This window comes from Epinephelus fuscoguttatus, linkage group LG16 (genome assembly GCF_011397635.1).
Source record: "Epinephelus fuscoguttatus linkage group LG16, E.fuscoguttatus.final_Chr_v1".
Classification (NCBI taxonomy): Eukaryota; Metazoa; Chordata; class Actinopteri; order Perciformes; family Serranidae; genus Epinephelus; species Epinephelus fuscoguttatus.
In genome coordinates this window covers 9,911,331-9,926,703 of record NC_064767.1, presented here as the reverse complement: position 1 = coordinate 9,926,703, position 15,373 = coordinate 9,911,331, and the positions used below count along the sequence as shown (strand labels likewise).

The following is a 15,373-nucleotide window of genomic DNA, read 5'->3' as shown; positions in this document are numbered from 1 at the left end:
CAGAACACAGCTGTAGATTCACATGAATTTATTTTTCATTCCACATTTTTCTTTGCTGCTGAAGTGGGCCATGCCAGCTTTGTATGTTTGGCTTTTTCAACTGAATGCAGAAGTGTAAAACTATTAGTAGATGTAGTTGAAAGAATCTGTCAGCACTTCTAATTGGGATGCAGGGTACTCGATGACAAGAAATGTTAGGAAAATCTTGCTATCAGAACACAGTCACAATCATTGAACAACAGTCTAACCAACTACAAGGCACATACCAGGGTTTTAAATGTTTTATTCTATTCATCACAAATACTTAAGAGCACAGCGTTATCGATCATTTTCCAAAGCGTTTTAACGCACAAGATATTTGAATGTGTATTTTCTACCATTGGTGCATGTAGAGCAGATGAAAGATCAGATTTAAGTGAAAAGTCACTATACAATTTTTATGGCATACTATAAGAAATTATAGTAATATACTAATAATATAAGAATACTATACGAAGACACTTTTTTACGATATTTTAATTCTATACACTTTTCATCGCATATAATACTATACTACACTTTTACTATGATATTTTTATCGAATACTATGCTATGACACTTTATTATACTTTTATAGCACACTATACTGACATTTTTCTATGATATTTTCATTGCATACATTGGTATGACACTTTTTAATGATATTTTTATGGCATACTTTACTATGAAATTTTGATGTTTTCATTGCCTACTATACAATGACATTTTTAGGATATTTTCATGGCCTACACTACTATAATATTTTTTAGGATTTTTTTTTTATACTATTCTGTGGCACTTTTTTAGGATGTTTTTATGGTACTATGGCGTTTTTATCACACATTTGATGACATTCTATACTATGAAGTTTTCGTCACATTTTTGGCGACGTACTATACTATGACGTTTTAATCACATTTTTGACGACATTCTATACTATGACATTTTTCCAGGGTGTCCGCGGGGTCTTAAAAAGTATTAAAAGTTGATAAATCAAATGTCAGAAAATTAGGGCCCTTAAAAAGTATTAAAAAGTCTTAATCGCGATTTTATGAAGTATAAAATTTTCTTGGCATTCAAGCTTTGACAAATAGTATCCATGAATGTATAATTTATTTTCCCTCTTGCGACTATTACAAACAACAGTATGTAGATAGGCACACTTGGACTGCCACTCGGGGCCGTGCGCATACCTGTGCGACATCACACGACGCCGCATGTCCAGGCACCAAACAGAGGAGCAAAAGACAATAAAAGATCCTTCTCATCTTATCTGAGTTCTGTTGTATGTTTGTGCTCCATAGATTTGATTGCAAATTACAACTGTTTAGTAAGTTAAATCGACAGCTTGAAGTGGCAATGAGGTCTTAAGGTTTTTTTGGAAGGTCTTAAAAAGTCTTAAAAAGGTATTGAAATTAACCTCAGGATTCCTGCAAATACCCTGTTTTCATTATTTTTGCACCACATACTATACTATGACATTTTTATCACATTTTGGACGACATACTATACTATGACGTTTTCATCACATTTTGGATGACATACTATACTATGACGTCTTTATCACATTTTTGACGACATACTATACTATGACGTTTTTATCACATTTTGGACGACATACTATACTATGACGTTTTCATCACATTTTGGATGACATACTATACTATGACGTTTTCATCACATTTTGGATGACATACTATACTATGAAATTTAAAACACATTTTTGACGACATACTATGACATTTTTATCACATTTTGGATGACATACTATACTATGACGTTTTTATCACATTTTGGATGACATACTATACTATGAAATTTAAAACACATTTTTGACAACATACTATACTATGACGTCTTTATCACATTTTTGACGGCATACTATACTAAAACATTTTTATCACATTTTGGACGACATACTATACTATGACATTTTTATCACATTTTGGATGACATACTATACTATGACGTTTTTATCACATTTTGGATGACATACTATACTATGAAATTTAAAACACATTTTTGACGACATACTATACTATGACGTCTTTATCACATTTTTGACGACATACTATACTATGACATTTTTATCACATTTTGGATGACATACTATACTATGACGTTTTCATCACATTTTGGATGACATACTATACTATGAAATTTAAAACACATTTTTGACGACATACTATACTATGACGTTTTCATCACATTTTGGATGACATACTATACTATGACATTTTTATCACATTTTGGACGACATACTATACTATGACGTTTTCATCACATTTTGGATGACATACTATACTATGAAATTTAAATCACATTTTTGACAACATACTGTACTCACATTTTTGTGAAATTTTTGATGAGGTACTATACTACGACGTTTTCATCACATTTTGGATGACATTCTATACTATGACATTTTTCCAGGGTGTCCGCGGGGTCTTAAAAAGTATTAAAAGTTGATAAATCAAATGTCAGAAAATTAGGGCCCTTAAAAAGTATTAAAAAGTCTTAATCGCGATTTTATGAAGTATAAAATTTTCTTGGCATTCAAGCTTTGACAAATAGTATCTATGAATGTATAATTTATTTTCCCTCTTGCGACTATTACAAACAACAGTATGTAGATAGGCACACTTGGACTGCCACTCGGGGCCGTGCGCATACCTGTGCGACATCACACGACGCCGCATGTCCAGGCACCAAACAGAGGAGCAAAAGACAATAAAAGATCCTTCTCATCTTATCTGAGTTCTGTTATATGTTTGTGCTCCATAGATTTGATTGCAAATTACAACTGTTTAGTAAGTTAAATCGACAGCTTGAAGTGGCGATGAGGTCTTAAGGTTTTTTTGGAAGGTCTTAAAAAGTCTTAAAAAGGTATTGAAATTAACCTCAGGATTCCTGCAAATACCCTGTTTTCATTATTTTTGAACCACATACTATACTATGACGTCTTTATCACATTTTTGATGACATACTATACTATGACATTTTTATCACATTTTGGAGGACATATTATACTATGACGTTTTTAATCACATTTTGGACGACATACTATACTATGAAGTTTAAAACACATTTTTGACGACATACTATACTATGACGTCTTTATCACATTTTTGATGACATACTACACTATGACATTTTTATCACATTTTGGAGGACATATTATACTATGACGTTTTTAATCACATTTTGGACGACATACTATACTACAACGTTTTTATCACATTTTGGACGACATACTATACTATGAAGTTTAAAACACATTTTTGATGACATACTATACGACGACATTTTTATCACATTTTGGACAACATACTATATTATGAAGTTTAAAACACATTTTTGATGACATACTATACTACGATGTTTTCATCACATTTTGGACAACATACTATACTATGAAGTTTAAAACACAGTTTTGACGACATACTATACTACGACGTTTTCATCACATTTTGGACAACATACTATACTGTCACGTTTTCATCACATTTTTGACGACATACTATACGATGACGTTTAAATCACATTTTTGACGACGTGCTATACTATGATGTTTTCTCATGTTTTTGGACGACATACTATACTATGAGATTTTTATCACATTTTTGACGACATACACGTGACGTTTTTTCATGGTTTTTGGCCGACATACTATACTATGACGTTTTTTCATGGTTTTTGGCCGACATACTACACTATGACCTTTTTATCACATTTTTGACGACATACTATACTATGTTTTTATCACATTTTTGACAACGTGCTATACTATGATGTTTTTTCATGGTTTTTGCACGACATGACGTTTTTATCACATTTTTGACGACATACTATACTATTTTTTATCACATTTTGATGACATACCATACTAAAATTTAAAACACATTTTGACCACATACTATACTTTGAAATTTAAAACACAGTTTTGACGACATACTATACTATGATGGTTTTCATGATTTTTGACGACATACTATACTATGTTTTTATCACATTTTTGACAACGTGCTATACTATTATGGTTTTCATGATTTTTGACAACATACTATACTATGACATTTTTATCACATTTTCGACGACATACTATACTATGAAATTTAAAATACATTTTTGACGACATACTATACTATGGAGTTTAAATCACATTTTTGACGACATACTATACTATGATGTTTTCATGATTTTTGACGACATACTATACTATGTTTCTATCACATTTTTGACGATGTGCTATACTATGATGGTTTTCATGATTTTTGACGACATACTATACTATGACATTTTTATCACATTTTGGACGACATGCTATACTACAACGTTTTTATCACATTTTGGACGACATACTATACTATGAAGTTTAAAACACATTTTTGATGACATACTATACTACAACGTTTTAATCACATTTTGGACAAGATACTATGCTATGACGATTTTATCACATTGTGGACGACACTATACTATGATGTTTTTATCACATTTTGGACGACATACTATACTATGAAGTTTAAAACACATTTTTGATGACATACTATACTACAACGTTTTAATCACATTTTGGACAAGATACTATGCTATGACGATTTTATCACATTGTGGACGACACTATACTATGACGTTTTTATCACATTTTGGACGACATACTATACTATGAAGTTTAAAACACATTTTTGATGACATACTATACTACAACGTTTTAATCACATTTTGGACAAGATACTATGCTATGATGATTTTATCACATTGTGGACGACACTATACTATGATGTTTTTATCACATTTTGGATGACATACTATACTACGATGTTTTTATCACATTTTGGACGACTTACTATACGATGAAATTTAAAACACATTTTTGATGACATACTATACTATGATGTTTTTATCACATTTTGGACGACATACTATATTATGAAGTTTAAAACACATTTTTGATGACATACTATACGACGACATTTTTATCACATTTTGGACGACATACTATACTATGAAATTTAAAACACATTTTTGATGACATACTATACTATGATGTTTTTATCACATTTTGGACGACATACTATACGATGAAATTTAAAACACATTTTTGATGACATACTATACGACGACAGTTTTATCACATTTTGGACGACATACTATACTACGATGTTTTTATCACATTTTGGACGACATACTATACGATGAAATTTAAAACACATTTTTGATGACATACTATACGACGACATTTTTATCACATTTTTGACGACATACTCTATTATGAAGTTTAAAACACATTTTTGATGACATACTATACTACGACATTTTTATCACATTTTGGACAACATACTATATTATGAAGTTTAAAACACAGTTTTGACGACATACTATACTACGACATTTTTATCACATTTTGGACAACATACTATACTATGAAATTTAAAACACAGTTTTGACGACATACTATACTACGATGTTTTCATCACATTTTGGACAACATACTATACTATCACGTTTTCATCACATTTTTGACGACATACTATACGATGACGTTTAAATCACATTTTTGACAACATGCTATACTATGCTGTTTTCTCATGGTTTTTGGACGACATACTACACTATGACCTTTTTAATCACATTTTTGACGACATACTATACTATGTTTTTATCACATTTTTGACAACGTGCTATACTATGATGTTTTTTCATGGTTTTTGCACGACATGACGTTTTTATCACATTTTTGACGACATACTATACTATGAAATTTAAAACGCATTTTTGACGACACACTATACTATTAAATTTAAAACACATTTTTGACGACATACTATGCTATGACGTTTAAATCACATTTTTGACGACATACTATACTATGATGGTTTTCATGATTTTTGACGACATACTATACTATGTTTTTATCACATTTTTGACAACGTGCTATACTATTATGGTTTTCATGATTTTTGACGACATACTATGACATTTTTATCACATTTTCGACGACATACTATACTATGAAATTTAAAATACATTTTTGACGACATACTATAGAGTTTAAATCACATTTTTGACGACATACTATACTATGATGTTTTCATGATTTTTGACGACATACTATGCTATGACGATTTTATCACATTTTTGACGACATACTATACTATGATGGTTTTCATGATTTTTGACGACATACTATACTATGTTTTTATCACATTTTTGACAACGTGCTATACTATTATGGTTTTCATGATTTTTGACGACATACTATACTATGACATTTTTATCACATTTTGGACGACATACTATACTATGAAATTTAAAATACATTTTTGACGACATATTATACTATGGAGTTTAAATCACATTTTTGACGACATACTATACTATGATGTTTTCATGATTTTTGACGACATACTATACTATGTTGCTATCACATTTTTGACGATGTGCTATACTATGATGGTTTTCATGATTTTTGACGACATACTATACTATGACATTTTTATCACATTTTGGACGACATGCTATACTATGACATTTTTATCACATTTTCGACGACATACTATAGTATGAAATTTAAAATATATTTTTGACGACATACTATACTGTGGAGTTTAAATCACATTTTTGACGACATACTATACTGTGATGTTTTCATGATTTTTTACGACATACTATACTATGTTTTTATCACATTTTTGACGACTTGCTATACTATGATGTTTTTTCATGGATTTTGGACGACATACTATACTATGACATTTTTTTATCACATTTTTGACGACATACTATACTATGACGTTTTTTTTATCACATTTTTGACGACATACTATACTTTGAAATTTAAAACACATTTTTGATGACATACTATACTATGACGTTTAAATCACATTTTTGACGACATACTATACTATGTTTTTATCACATTTTTGACAACGTGCTATACTATGATGGTTTTCATGATTTTTGACAACATACTATACTATGACGTTTTTATCACATTTTTGACGGCATACTATACTATGATGTTTTTTCATGGTTTTTTGATGACATACTATACTATGACGTTTTTATCACATTTTTGATGACATACTATGACGTTATTTATGATTTTTGACAACATGCTATACTATGATGTTTTTCTCACAATCTTGATGCCATTCTCTGCTGTGACGTTTTTTATCACAAATTTCACAAAATGGTAGCAGTTACCATACCAGCAGTTGATGATGTTACAATGTATTTAACAAACTATAAATAAGAGGCTAAAACATGAAAAAGTAAGAAATTTATTAAAGAACAGGTTCAGATGAAAATAAATGCGGTAAACACAAGAATGAAATTGTAAAAAAAAACAACAAAAAATTGTGTTTTTGGCTTTTGATAATGCTTTCTGTCTTGAAAGATTACCCTGAGTTTTGTTGCACAGTTTTTACTTAAATGATGTTTCAGACTCTATGGAGGCAGAGTCGTCAAGAGCCAAACACTTTATGTTTGTTGTGAAGTTGTCACTTGAAAATAGGAAAGCCCATGTCACATTCCTGTGTGATACGACGGGCCAGACAATTGCGCTTCTTCTGGTCTAGACCAGAGAGCAGGTTCTGAGTTGGGATGAAGAAGTTGTAGAGTGCACCTTTTTCCAGATGGGCTACAAAGTCTTTCAGGAGCAGCTGAAAACAGTGGCTCAGACTTGAGGCACTCCAGTCTATGTCTTTAGTTCGAGAGCAGCAGGCATGTAGGAGAGTGGTCTTGGCGTGGTAGGAACAGAACTTGTCAAATGAAGAGTCCTCTTCCTTCAGGAGACTGAGAAGGTGCTTTAGGAGCTTCAGACAGTCCTTCCTGTATGTGAAGAGAAAGGTACAGACATATCGATTCTTAATACTTTAACCTCTTTTTTCTGTGGGATGGACATGGTGTGACTTGAATAAAAGAAATGTGTAATGTTATATTTTAACTTAAGGAATATGTTTCAAAATCTTAACCTGCAGCAGCGTGCTCCACCTTTCTCACAGCATGTCTTCTCCGATCCGTGATTCTTCAGTATGGCCTTCTCAACATGAGAGAATGAAACCCGCCAAATATCTGCAAGTCAGTAGAGAACAAAATCCTCAATGGGTAGAGAAACTTGAAGCTTCCCTTTTTTTCTAGTCTTTATGCATTAAACAGTTAATGTGAAAATCCCAAAACAGCATGTACATAACATGAAGAGTTAGACAGAGTTCGACTTACCCTTGGCAAGGACCCCGTCGATTTCCGCTGTGCCTCTGCCTTCGTATTTTGGGACAAGATAATACGGCATTCGCTTGTATTCCTGCTTCACTTTAGTCCCCAGCCAGCTGTCTATTTTGATGCCTTCTTTGGTGAATGGTGGCCAGCTTGATTTGACCATGATACTGAGCACAACATCCAGTGAAATGGTGATTGATTGTACTGTTGTGATCAGGGTCACTGCAGGGCAGCCTTTCTTCTTTTTTGTCACCTCCCATTCTGAAAGAATTAACAGGAAACACAATCCAAATGTTGTCTGTATCTTACAGTATCAGAGTTTTGTATTCCCAACCCAACAATTAAAACCCAAAAGTGCTACTTTTGCTGCTCACTTTCATATTGCTTGACACATTTCTTCACTTCGTCTCTGAACTCCTTGAGCATTTCACCGGCGGATAAAGCGCCAGTTTCCCCAAACTTTTTCAGAGGGCTGTTGCCACGTTTTAATTCCACACTGTAAAAGGCTCCATCCTCTCCGAATGGATGAACGTTCACCCGGTCAACAGGAATGGGCAGCATGACATCAAATTCATCTGGATTAGAAATCTGTGTGCACAAAAACATCAGTGTAATACACCACAAAGTATATGATTACATACTGACTGTACCAAATGTGAATACATTTCTCCTGCACATCATATATAGATCTAGCCCTTTCAACAACAGATGATGGAACTCAGTGTGTGTTTGGGGGAACTCGGACTGAAGTGACTTACCTTCAGATTTTCATAGTAACTTCCAGTACGTAGTGGTGCTTCAACCTCTTTGAAACATTGAGTTTTCTCTTTCAAATGCACAACTATAGCATTTGTTATTCTGTTGATGACTTCTGCCGCACCTGATCTGTCGTTCCTTTTAATCTTTAAATCTTCCAGAGTTGTGTAGAGGATGGAGTCCACTGAAGCTTTGTCTTTACACCTGCCTGCCTTCTTGCTGTCCTCAGGTGTGCCGGGCTGCATCTTTGTTGTCTCCTCTGAGATTTTTTCTAGTGATTTGGCTTTGCCAGCACAGGTTTTTGCCTTCACAGCCTTTGGTGCCTCTGGCTTCACCTCCAACTCCTCTGAGAGTTGTTCTGGTGATTTGGCCTTCACGCCACATTTTTTTGCTTTTGTGGTCTTTGGAGAATCCTTTGTGGTGTCTTTTGGTGTCGGCTTCGTTTTCGTTATCCTCTCTGCAGATTGTTCTGTTGTTTTGGCCCTGCCAGCACAGGTTTTGGCTTTAACGCCTTGTGCGGGAGCCTTTGTGGTTTCTGTAGCTGTCCTTTGCTGCTCCTCTGTTAAATGATTTTTGGTCTTGTTTATTTGAGTCCTTTGAAGAGTCGGCTTCTCCTCAGTGTGGGTTGTCTTTTTCTGTGCCTTTGGTTTCTGTTCCGCTGTGGTGCCATTCAGCTTCCCTGGACATCTGGGCAGAGATTCTTGTTTCATTTCCTCTGGTTTAGTTTTACACTTGGCACATGTAGTGTCAGGACTCGCTGCCTTGCGTGGTCTCCCTCTACCAGTCATGTTGGTGCTATGAGAGGAATGAAACTGCTCTGTCACGGTTACACTCAGAGAGTTTCCGGCAAGTGTGGGAGAACACGCCCCTTAACACGCCTCAGTTTGTTTGGAAGTCAGAATCCTTTATCAGCGGCTCCATCTTGTGGACACAAGTGTGTATTCTACAAATGCTATGACTTTTGTCAGAACTGTCTTATGGAATGGGAAAGTTCAAGGCATCTGTGATCACTTCTTTGTGGTACACTCAGAAAGAAATTACAAAAGACCACAGCTCATCATTTTGGTTGAAACATGTTTAATGTTGCAAAGAGGCTCATGCCGTCTTACAGTAAGGTGCAGAAGCTTATGCCAATTTAAGCTTTTCCAGTGCAAGTGCAAAGTTAGCAAAATGCCAATCAAAGTGCTTCAAGAATCATCAGGTGGTCTACTCAGAGTCCCCTCAGGAAGGACAAATTTGGACCTTTTGTTTCAAGTGCTTTTTAAAGCTCAAACACAACAAATCACTAAGTTTAACTAATCTACTACTCGGAAGAACATAGTTTTAACATCTTGCCATAGGCTCCTACAGAGCACCATGTAGTTGCAAACAAACACTAAAAGCAAGACAACATGTACCATGTAAAGAGACCAGTGTCTGCACTCCAGAGAGCTAGAGCGGTGATACATTTTAGTACCTCTAATTGTTCAATGTCTTAATATCAATATCACAGAAAAGTATTGCCATGAACCAAATCAACAGTGCACATTTAAAACTATCTGTTTGATATTACACTGTACGTAATGGTAATCTAACCACTGAAATGGAGTCAGGAGTGCCGCCTCAAGGATTTAAAATCTAAATGTTTTTCTTTCCTTCGAATGCTTTTGCGATGCATTGTGATGATTAACCAGTCTTTGATTATTACGTTGAAGCAGCCAATTGTAGGATGGAGTTGGATGACCGATGTCCTGCCCTGGGAGACCTTGGGGTCGGCAGAGTAGCACAACATTCATTTGTTCCTCTGGGCCTTCTGGGCGGACTTGGTAACTTTACCGGTGGTGGAGACCTTCTTCTCCACACCCTTAATCACGCCAACAGCCACAGTCTGACGCATGTCGCGCACCGCAAAACGACCTGCAAGGTGAAGAGGAGTAGAGGTAGAGTCACAAAGCCTTTGATGGGTGGAAAACGTGTTGGGAAAATCAAAAAGATCTACAGTTGAACTTACCAAGTGGAGGGTACTCAGAGAAGCTCTCCACGCACATTGGCTTGCCAGGAATCATATCCACAATGGCAGCGTCTCCAGACTTGAGGGATTTGGGGTTGTCCTCCAGCTTCTTGCCAGAGCGGCGATCGATCTTCTCCTTGAGCTCCGCAAACTTGCAGGCGATGTGAGCAGTGTGACAGTCAAGGACAGGGGCATAACCAGCACTGATCTGGCCTGGATGATTCAGGATGATCACCTACAAAGCAAAGAGACAACATGAATGATTATTGCCTTCAGGTCAAATAAGTTCACTGCAAAGACTCTGGCGTTGGCTTTTTGTGCAGCGATCGTTACTGAGTGTGTTGTGTGGCATAAATTTTAACAAACTTGCAGTGTGATGATTCAAACTCAAAATAGATTTTATAACACATATTCCTCAAGACTATAAATAGTTCTCAGTTACGAAAGAGCGGATTTAATCATGCTCTTGTTTCATTTCTAGAAATAGATCTTTTGCAATGTCTACCTGAGCAGTGAAGTTGGCAGCTTCCTGCGGTGGATCGTTCTTGCTATCTCCTGCAACGTTGCCACGACGAATGTCCTTGACAGACACATTCTTGACATTGAAGCCCACGTTGTCGCCAGGGAGGGCCTCAGTCAGCGCCTCATGGTGCATCTCCACAGACTTCACCTCAGTCGTCACATTGACGGGGGCAAAGGTCACCACCATGCCAGGCTTCAGTATGCCTGTCTCCACGCGGCCTACAGGCACTGTTCCAATACCTGAGAGGAAGTTCAGCATAGAGAATGTCAATGAAGTGAACATTAACCTACAGACCTACAGAGTCTTTCACACAGTAATACTATCAGTGCGCTACTTGCCTCCTATCTTGTAGACATCCTGCAGGGGAAGACGTAGAGGTTTGTCTGTTGGACGGGTGGGGGGCTGGATGGCATCCAGAGCCTCTAGTAGTGTGGTCCCTGATGCATTGCCGTCTTTCCTGTTGATCTTCCACCCCTTAAACCATGTCATCTAGAGACAAGAAGAAAATGTACCATCATACATGAAATTTCAAGCTAATGATCATAGCTGACCATGCTAGACTGTGTGTGAAATAAAAAAGGACATAACTATATATACACTTGAGTCAGAGGTTAAACACATAAGCCAAAAATAACACCCAGGGGTTCTGCTGCTTCAGCCGAATAATGACCAGTAGCTTCTTGTGACTAATGCTAGCAAACCTAAGCTAGATATTTCTGTGTAACTGACATACCGAGTCAGTTTTCTGATTATATGGCTCCTCTTTAGTGATCTGATTATCTGAGTTCGACCGACAGCAACAGGTTTCCCATCCCTGGCACCAGCCAAACAAATTAGTATTCAAATTCAAGGCTGCATACGTCTATTTAAATCTAGCAGCATTTGCATCACTATTCTATGCCTTGTACTCACATTGGGGCTGGGCTCAAGCATGTTGTCTCCATTCCAGCCTGAAATGGGCACAAAGGCAACGGTGTCGGGATTGTAGCCGATCTTCTTGATGTAGGTGCTCACTTCCTTCACAATTTCCTCATAACGCTTCTGGCTGTAGTTGGGCTCAGTGGAGTCCATCTTGTTGATGCCCACAATGAGCTGCTTTACTCCCAGAGTGTAGGCCAGGAGGGCGTGCTCACGGGTCTGTCCGTTCTTGGAAATGCCTGCCTCGAACTCTCCCACACCGGCCGCCACAATCAGCACAGCACAGTCTGCCTGAGGACGCAGAGGATAAAACGTCAGTAGTACTGTCGGTGCAGCTTTGACTGTTGCACTTACTAATTTAGGATTTGAAGGTTATTGTATAATCGTAGTAGAATAAGGCAAGATGAGTCAAGTCCTACACAGAGGTTAGGATAAAACATTCTTTGATATCAGTTCTGAGGAGGTGTATTTAGCTGTAATCAACTTGAAATGCAACAATATGAATACTGTTCAACAGGAACCTGGTGAATGAGCTAAGTGCTGCCTGTTGGATGCTCTTAATTATGATTTTTGTGGCTACTTGTTCAAAGGAACCTCCAACTATGGTACACAGCATGTGATGCACACAGACTGGCTGAGCGTCTTCGTGTTACAGACCTGGGAGGTCCCTGTGATCATGTTCTTGATGAAGTCCCTATGACCTGGGGCATCAATGATGGTCACGTAGTACTTGCTGGTTTCAAACTTCCACAGCGAGATGTCGATGGTGATGCCACGCTCCCTCTCTGCCTTCAGCTTGTCCAGCACCCAGGCGTACTTGAACGACCCCTTCCCCATCTACGAAATAAGTAACAGGTAGTGATGTGCTTATAGTCAGTATGGCGTTTATCTTGATTGATTCAAGGAGGCCTGTATCTCCTCACCTCAGCTGCTTCTTTCTCAAACTTCTCGATGGTCCTCTTGTCGATGCCCCCGCACTTGTAGATGAGGTGGCCTGTGGTGGTGGACTTGCCAGAGTCCACATGGCCGATCACGACGATGTTGATGTGGAGTTTCTCCTTTCCCATGGTGACCGGAGCTGGCTGAAGTCACGAGGCAGTTGGCTGAAACCAGTGTTGGATTACACTTAGTACGGTGTGCAGGTGGTTCACAGGGCAGGAAACACAAACCTTTCATGCACTAGTTATCGCAACTGATGGATGTTTAAAAGGTTTTGTGTGGGAGCAGCAAAAGTATTTAAAGGGTGGGAAAAACAAATGAAAGTTTGATAATGCTAAACACACTGTAGCATTTGGTAATGGATTGAATGGGCTTTGCAAGATCACACAGCCAGAGACTGAGCAAATATATCGCAGCGTGAGAAATAAAAACATCAGTAGAGAGCTCGAGCCTCCCCAAGTGACTGGCGCAGCAAGAATTGGAAGTGCTGCAGGCTGTCTGTTTGGTCCTGGGTATGTGAAACTGAGGTTACAGACAATGTCGGCTCTCGACTGGTGATAGATGTTTGCTTAAACAGTGTGTCTCAGAAGATTAGGGATGGTATCAATGGCAATTGAACTGCGCCAAGTCACAAACCCCCCTCTGCCCCTCCTGCTCTCTGTTCTTCCATCCATCCACACCCCTGTTTCTCTCCTCTTTCACATCCAGCCTGCTCTCCTGTCCCTCGCTTCCCTGCTCTGCTGTGCACTTCACATCAAAAACAACAACAAGGCGCTGATGTTTCGCAGCACCGTCCTCTTTTCAGACTCAGGACAGCCTCATTCCAAACCACAATCCTCCATTTTGTCAGGTCCTATCCTCTGATAGTGTAGCAGCCATTTCTCAGACACTGCAGTGCACTGCACACAGGTTAATGCAGAGGACAGTAAATATTGTTGTTAACTCTGCAGGAGTGTTGTGGTGGTAACCTTGAAAATAAGAACTGACACATGCACTATAAAGTCTCCTAACTGAGCCTTGTGGGGATTTATTTGATCTGAGTCTGCTCTGCAGCAGGCTGAACGGTCAGTAGCTTTAATCCGAGTGTAACATGAATCCCCACATGATCTTAGCCAGACAGGTGAACTCAGGGCTAGGACAGATATTTACATGCGCCTGTTTAACTCATCCCTCATGTGTAACGTCACGACAACTGCCGCAGTGCGCTTTAATGTAAAAAAAAAAAGAAAAAAAAAGATGATAAACAGCGGATAAAATCTAAAAACCAGCACAGCTACTGCGATACATTTAAAGTCTAAAGGATTTAAGGGAAATGTCACCCCTCCGCCATGTTCTATCATCTGCCTGCTCACTGACGTCTGGATGCGTATTAAGCACCAGCCGCCTGCCCTCGCTCCTGCATCACAACAATATTCCCAAAACGCTGCCTGGAGACGGAGCCGCTAAACAAACAGCTCATTCATCACCGATAGCATCAAAAACAAAATCCCACTCGATGTGTAATGTCGTGTGCGGTGTCGTACCTGAGAGGTGGCCGGTGTCAGTTTGGGTGCAGGACCGGAGGAGCTGAGGAGAGACGCTGATCCAGTTATAGCGCACAGGACAGGAGGGGGTGTTGCGTAATTGCGCGCACCCGCCGTTGCACAGCATCACAACGAGGGACCGGGGGAAGTTACCGTAGACGAGTTTATCATAGGACACTGCTGCCGGTGACGCTTCCATTATCGGACACGGCCGCGTTTAAATATTATCTGTTCAGTTTCATCACAATATCACATTATGGAAACCTTAGACGTGCGCAGCCAGTGCGTGGAAACCGACGTTACATTGATTCCTGTGCAAGTGTTAGCTTTAGTTTGTCATTAATTAATGTGGCTTAAAGGGAAGGGACATTAGGTGACTCGTGGTTTTTATTTTCTAGGCTGTATCTGCAGTAGTTGGCGTTGCAGAAAAATATTTGAGTGGAATAATATCACACTACACAAGTTTTGTTTTTAGACTGTGTG

General features: G+C 37.9%; 2 protein-coding genes across 2 annotated transcripts; both read right to left on the bottom strand.

Moving 5' to 3' along the window:
• Positions 1-7,288: 7,288 nt before the first annotated feature.
• cgasa (cyclic GMP-AMP synthase a) lies at positions 7,289-9,955 on the bottom strand. The gene is made up of 5 exons (XM_049599583.1): positions 9,000-9,955; positions 8,616-8,829; positions 8,245-8,502; positions 7,998-8,097; positions 7,289-7,854 (listed from the first exon to the last, which is right to left on the bottom strand). Exons 1-5 carry the CDS (start codon positions 9,783-9,785, stop codon positions 7,524-7,526), a joined length of 1,689 nt encoding a protein of 562 aa, XP_049455540.1. The 5' UTR covers positions 9,786-9,955; the 3' UTR covers positions 7,289-7,523.
• A 158-nt stretch (positions 9,956-10,113) lies between these two features.
• eef1a1a (eukaryotic translation elongation factor 1 alpha 1a) lies at positions 10,114-15,034 on the bottom strand. The gene is made up of 8 exons (XM_049599584.1): positions 14,891-15,034; positions 13,352-13,531; positions 13,086-13,265; positions 12,423-12,719; positions 11,849-11,999; positions 11,493-11,749; positions 10,988-11,222; positions 10,114-10,893 (listed from the first exon to the last, which is right to left on the bottom strand). The coding sequence occupies exons 2-8, from the start codon at positions 13,493-13,495 to the stop codon at positions 10,769-10,771; spliced, it is 1,389 nt and encodes a 462-aa protein (XP_049455541.1). The 5' UTR covers positions 13,496-13,531; positions 14,891-15,034; the 3' UTR covers positions 10,114-10,768.
• Positions 15,035-15,373: the final 339 nt, after the last annotated feature.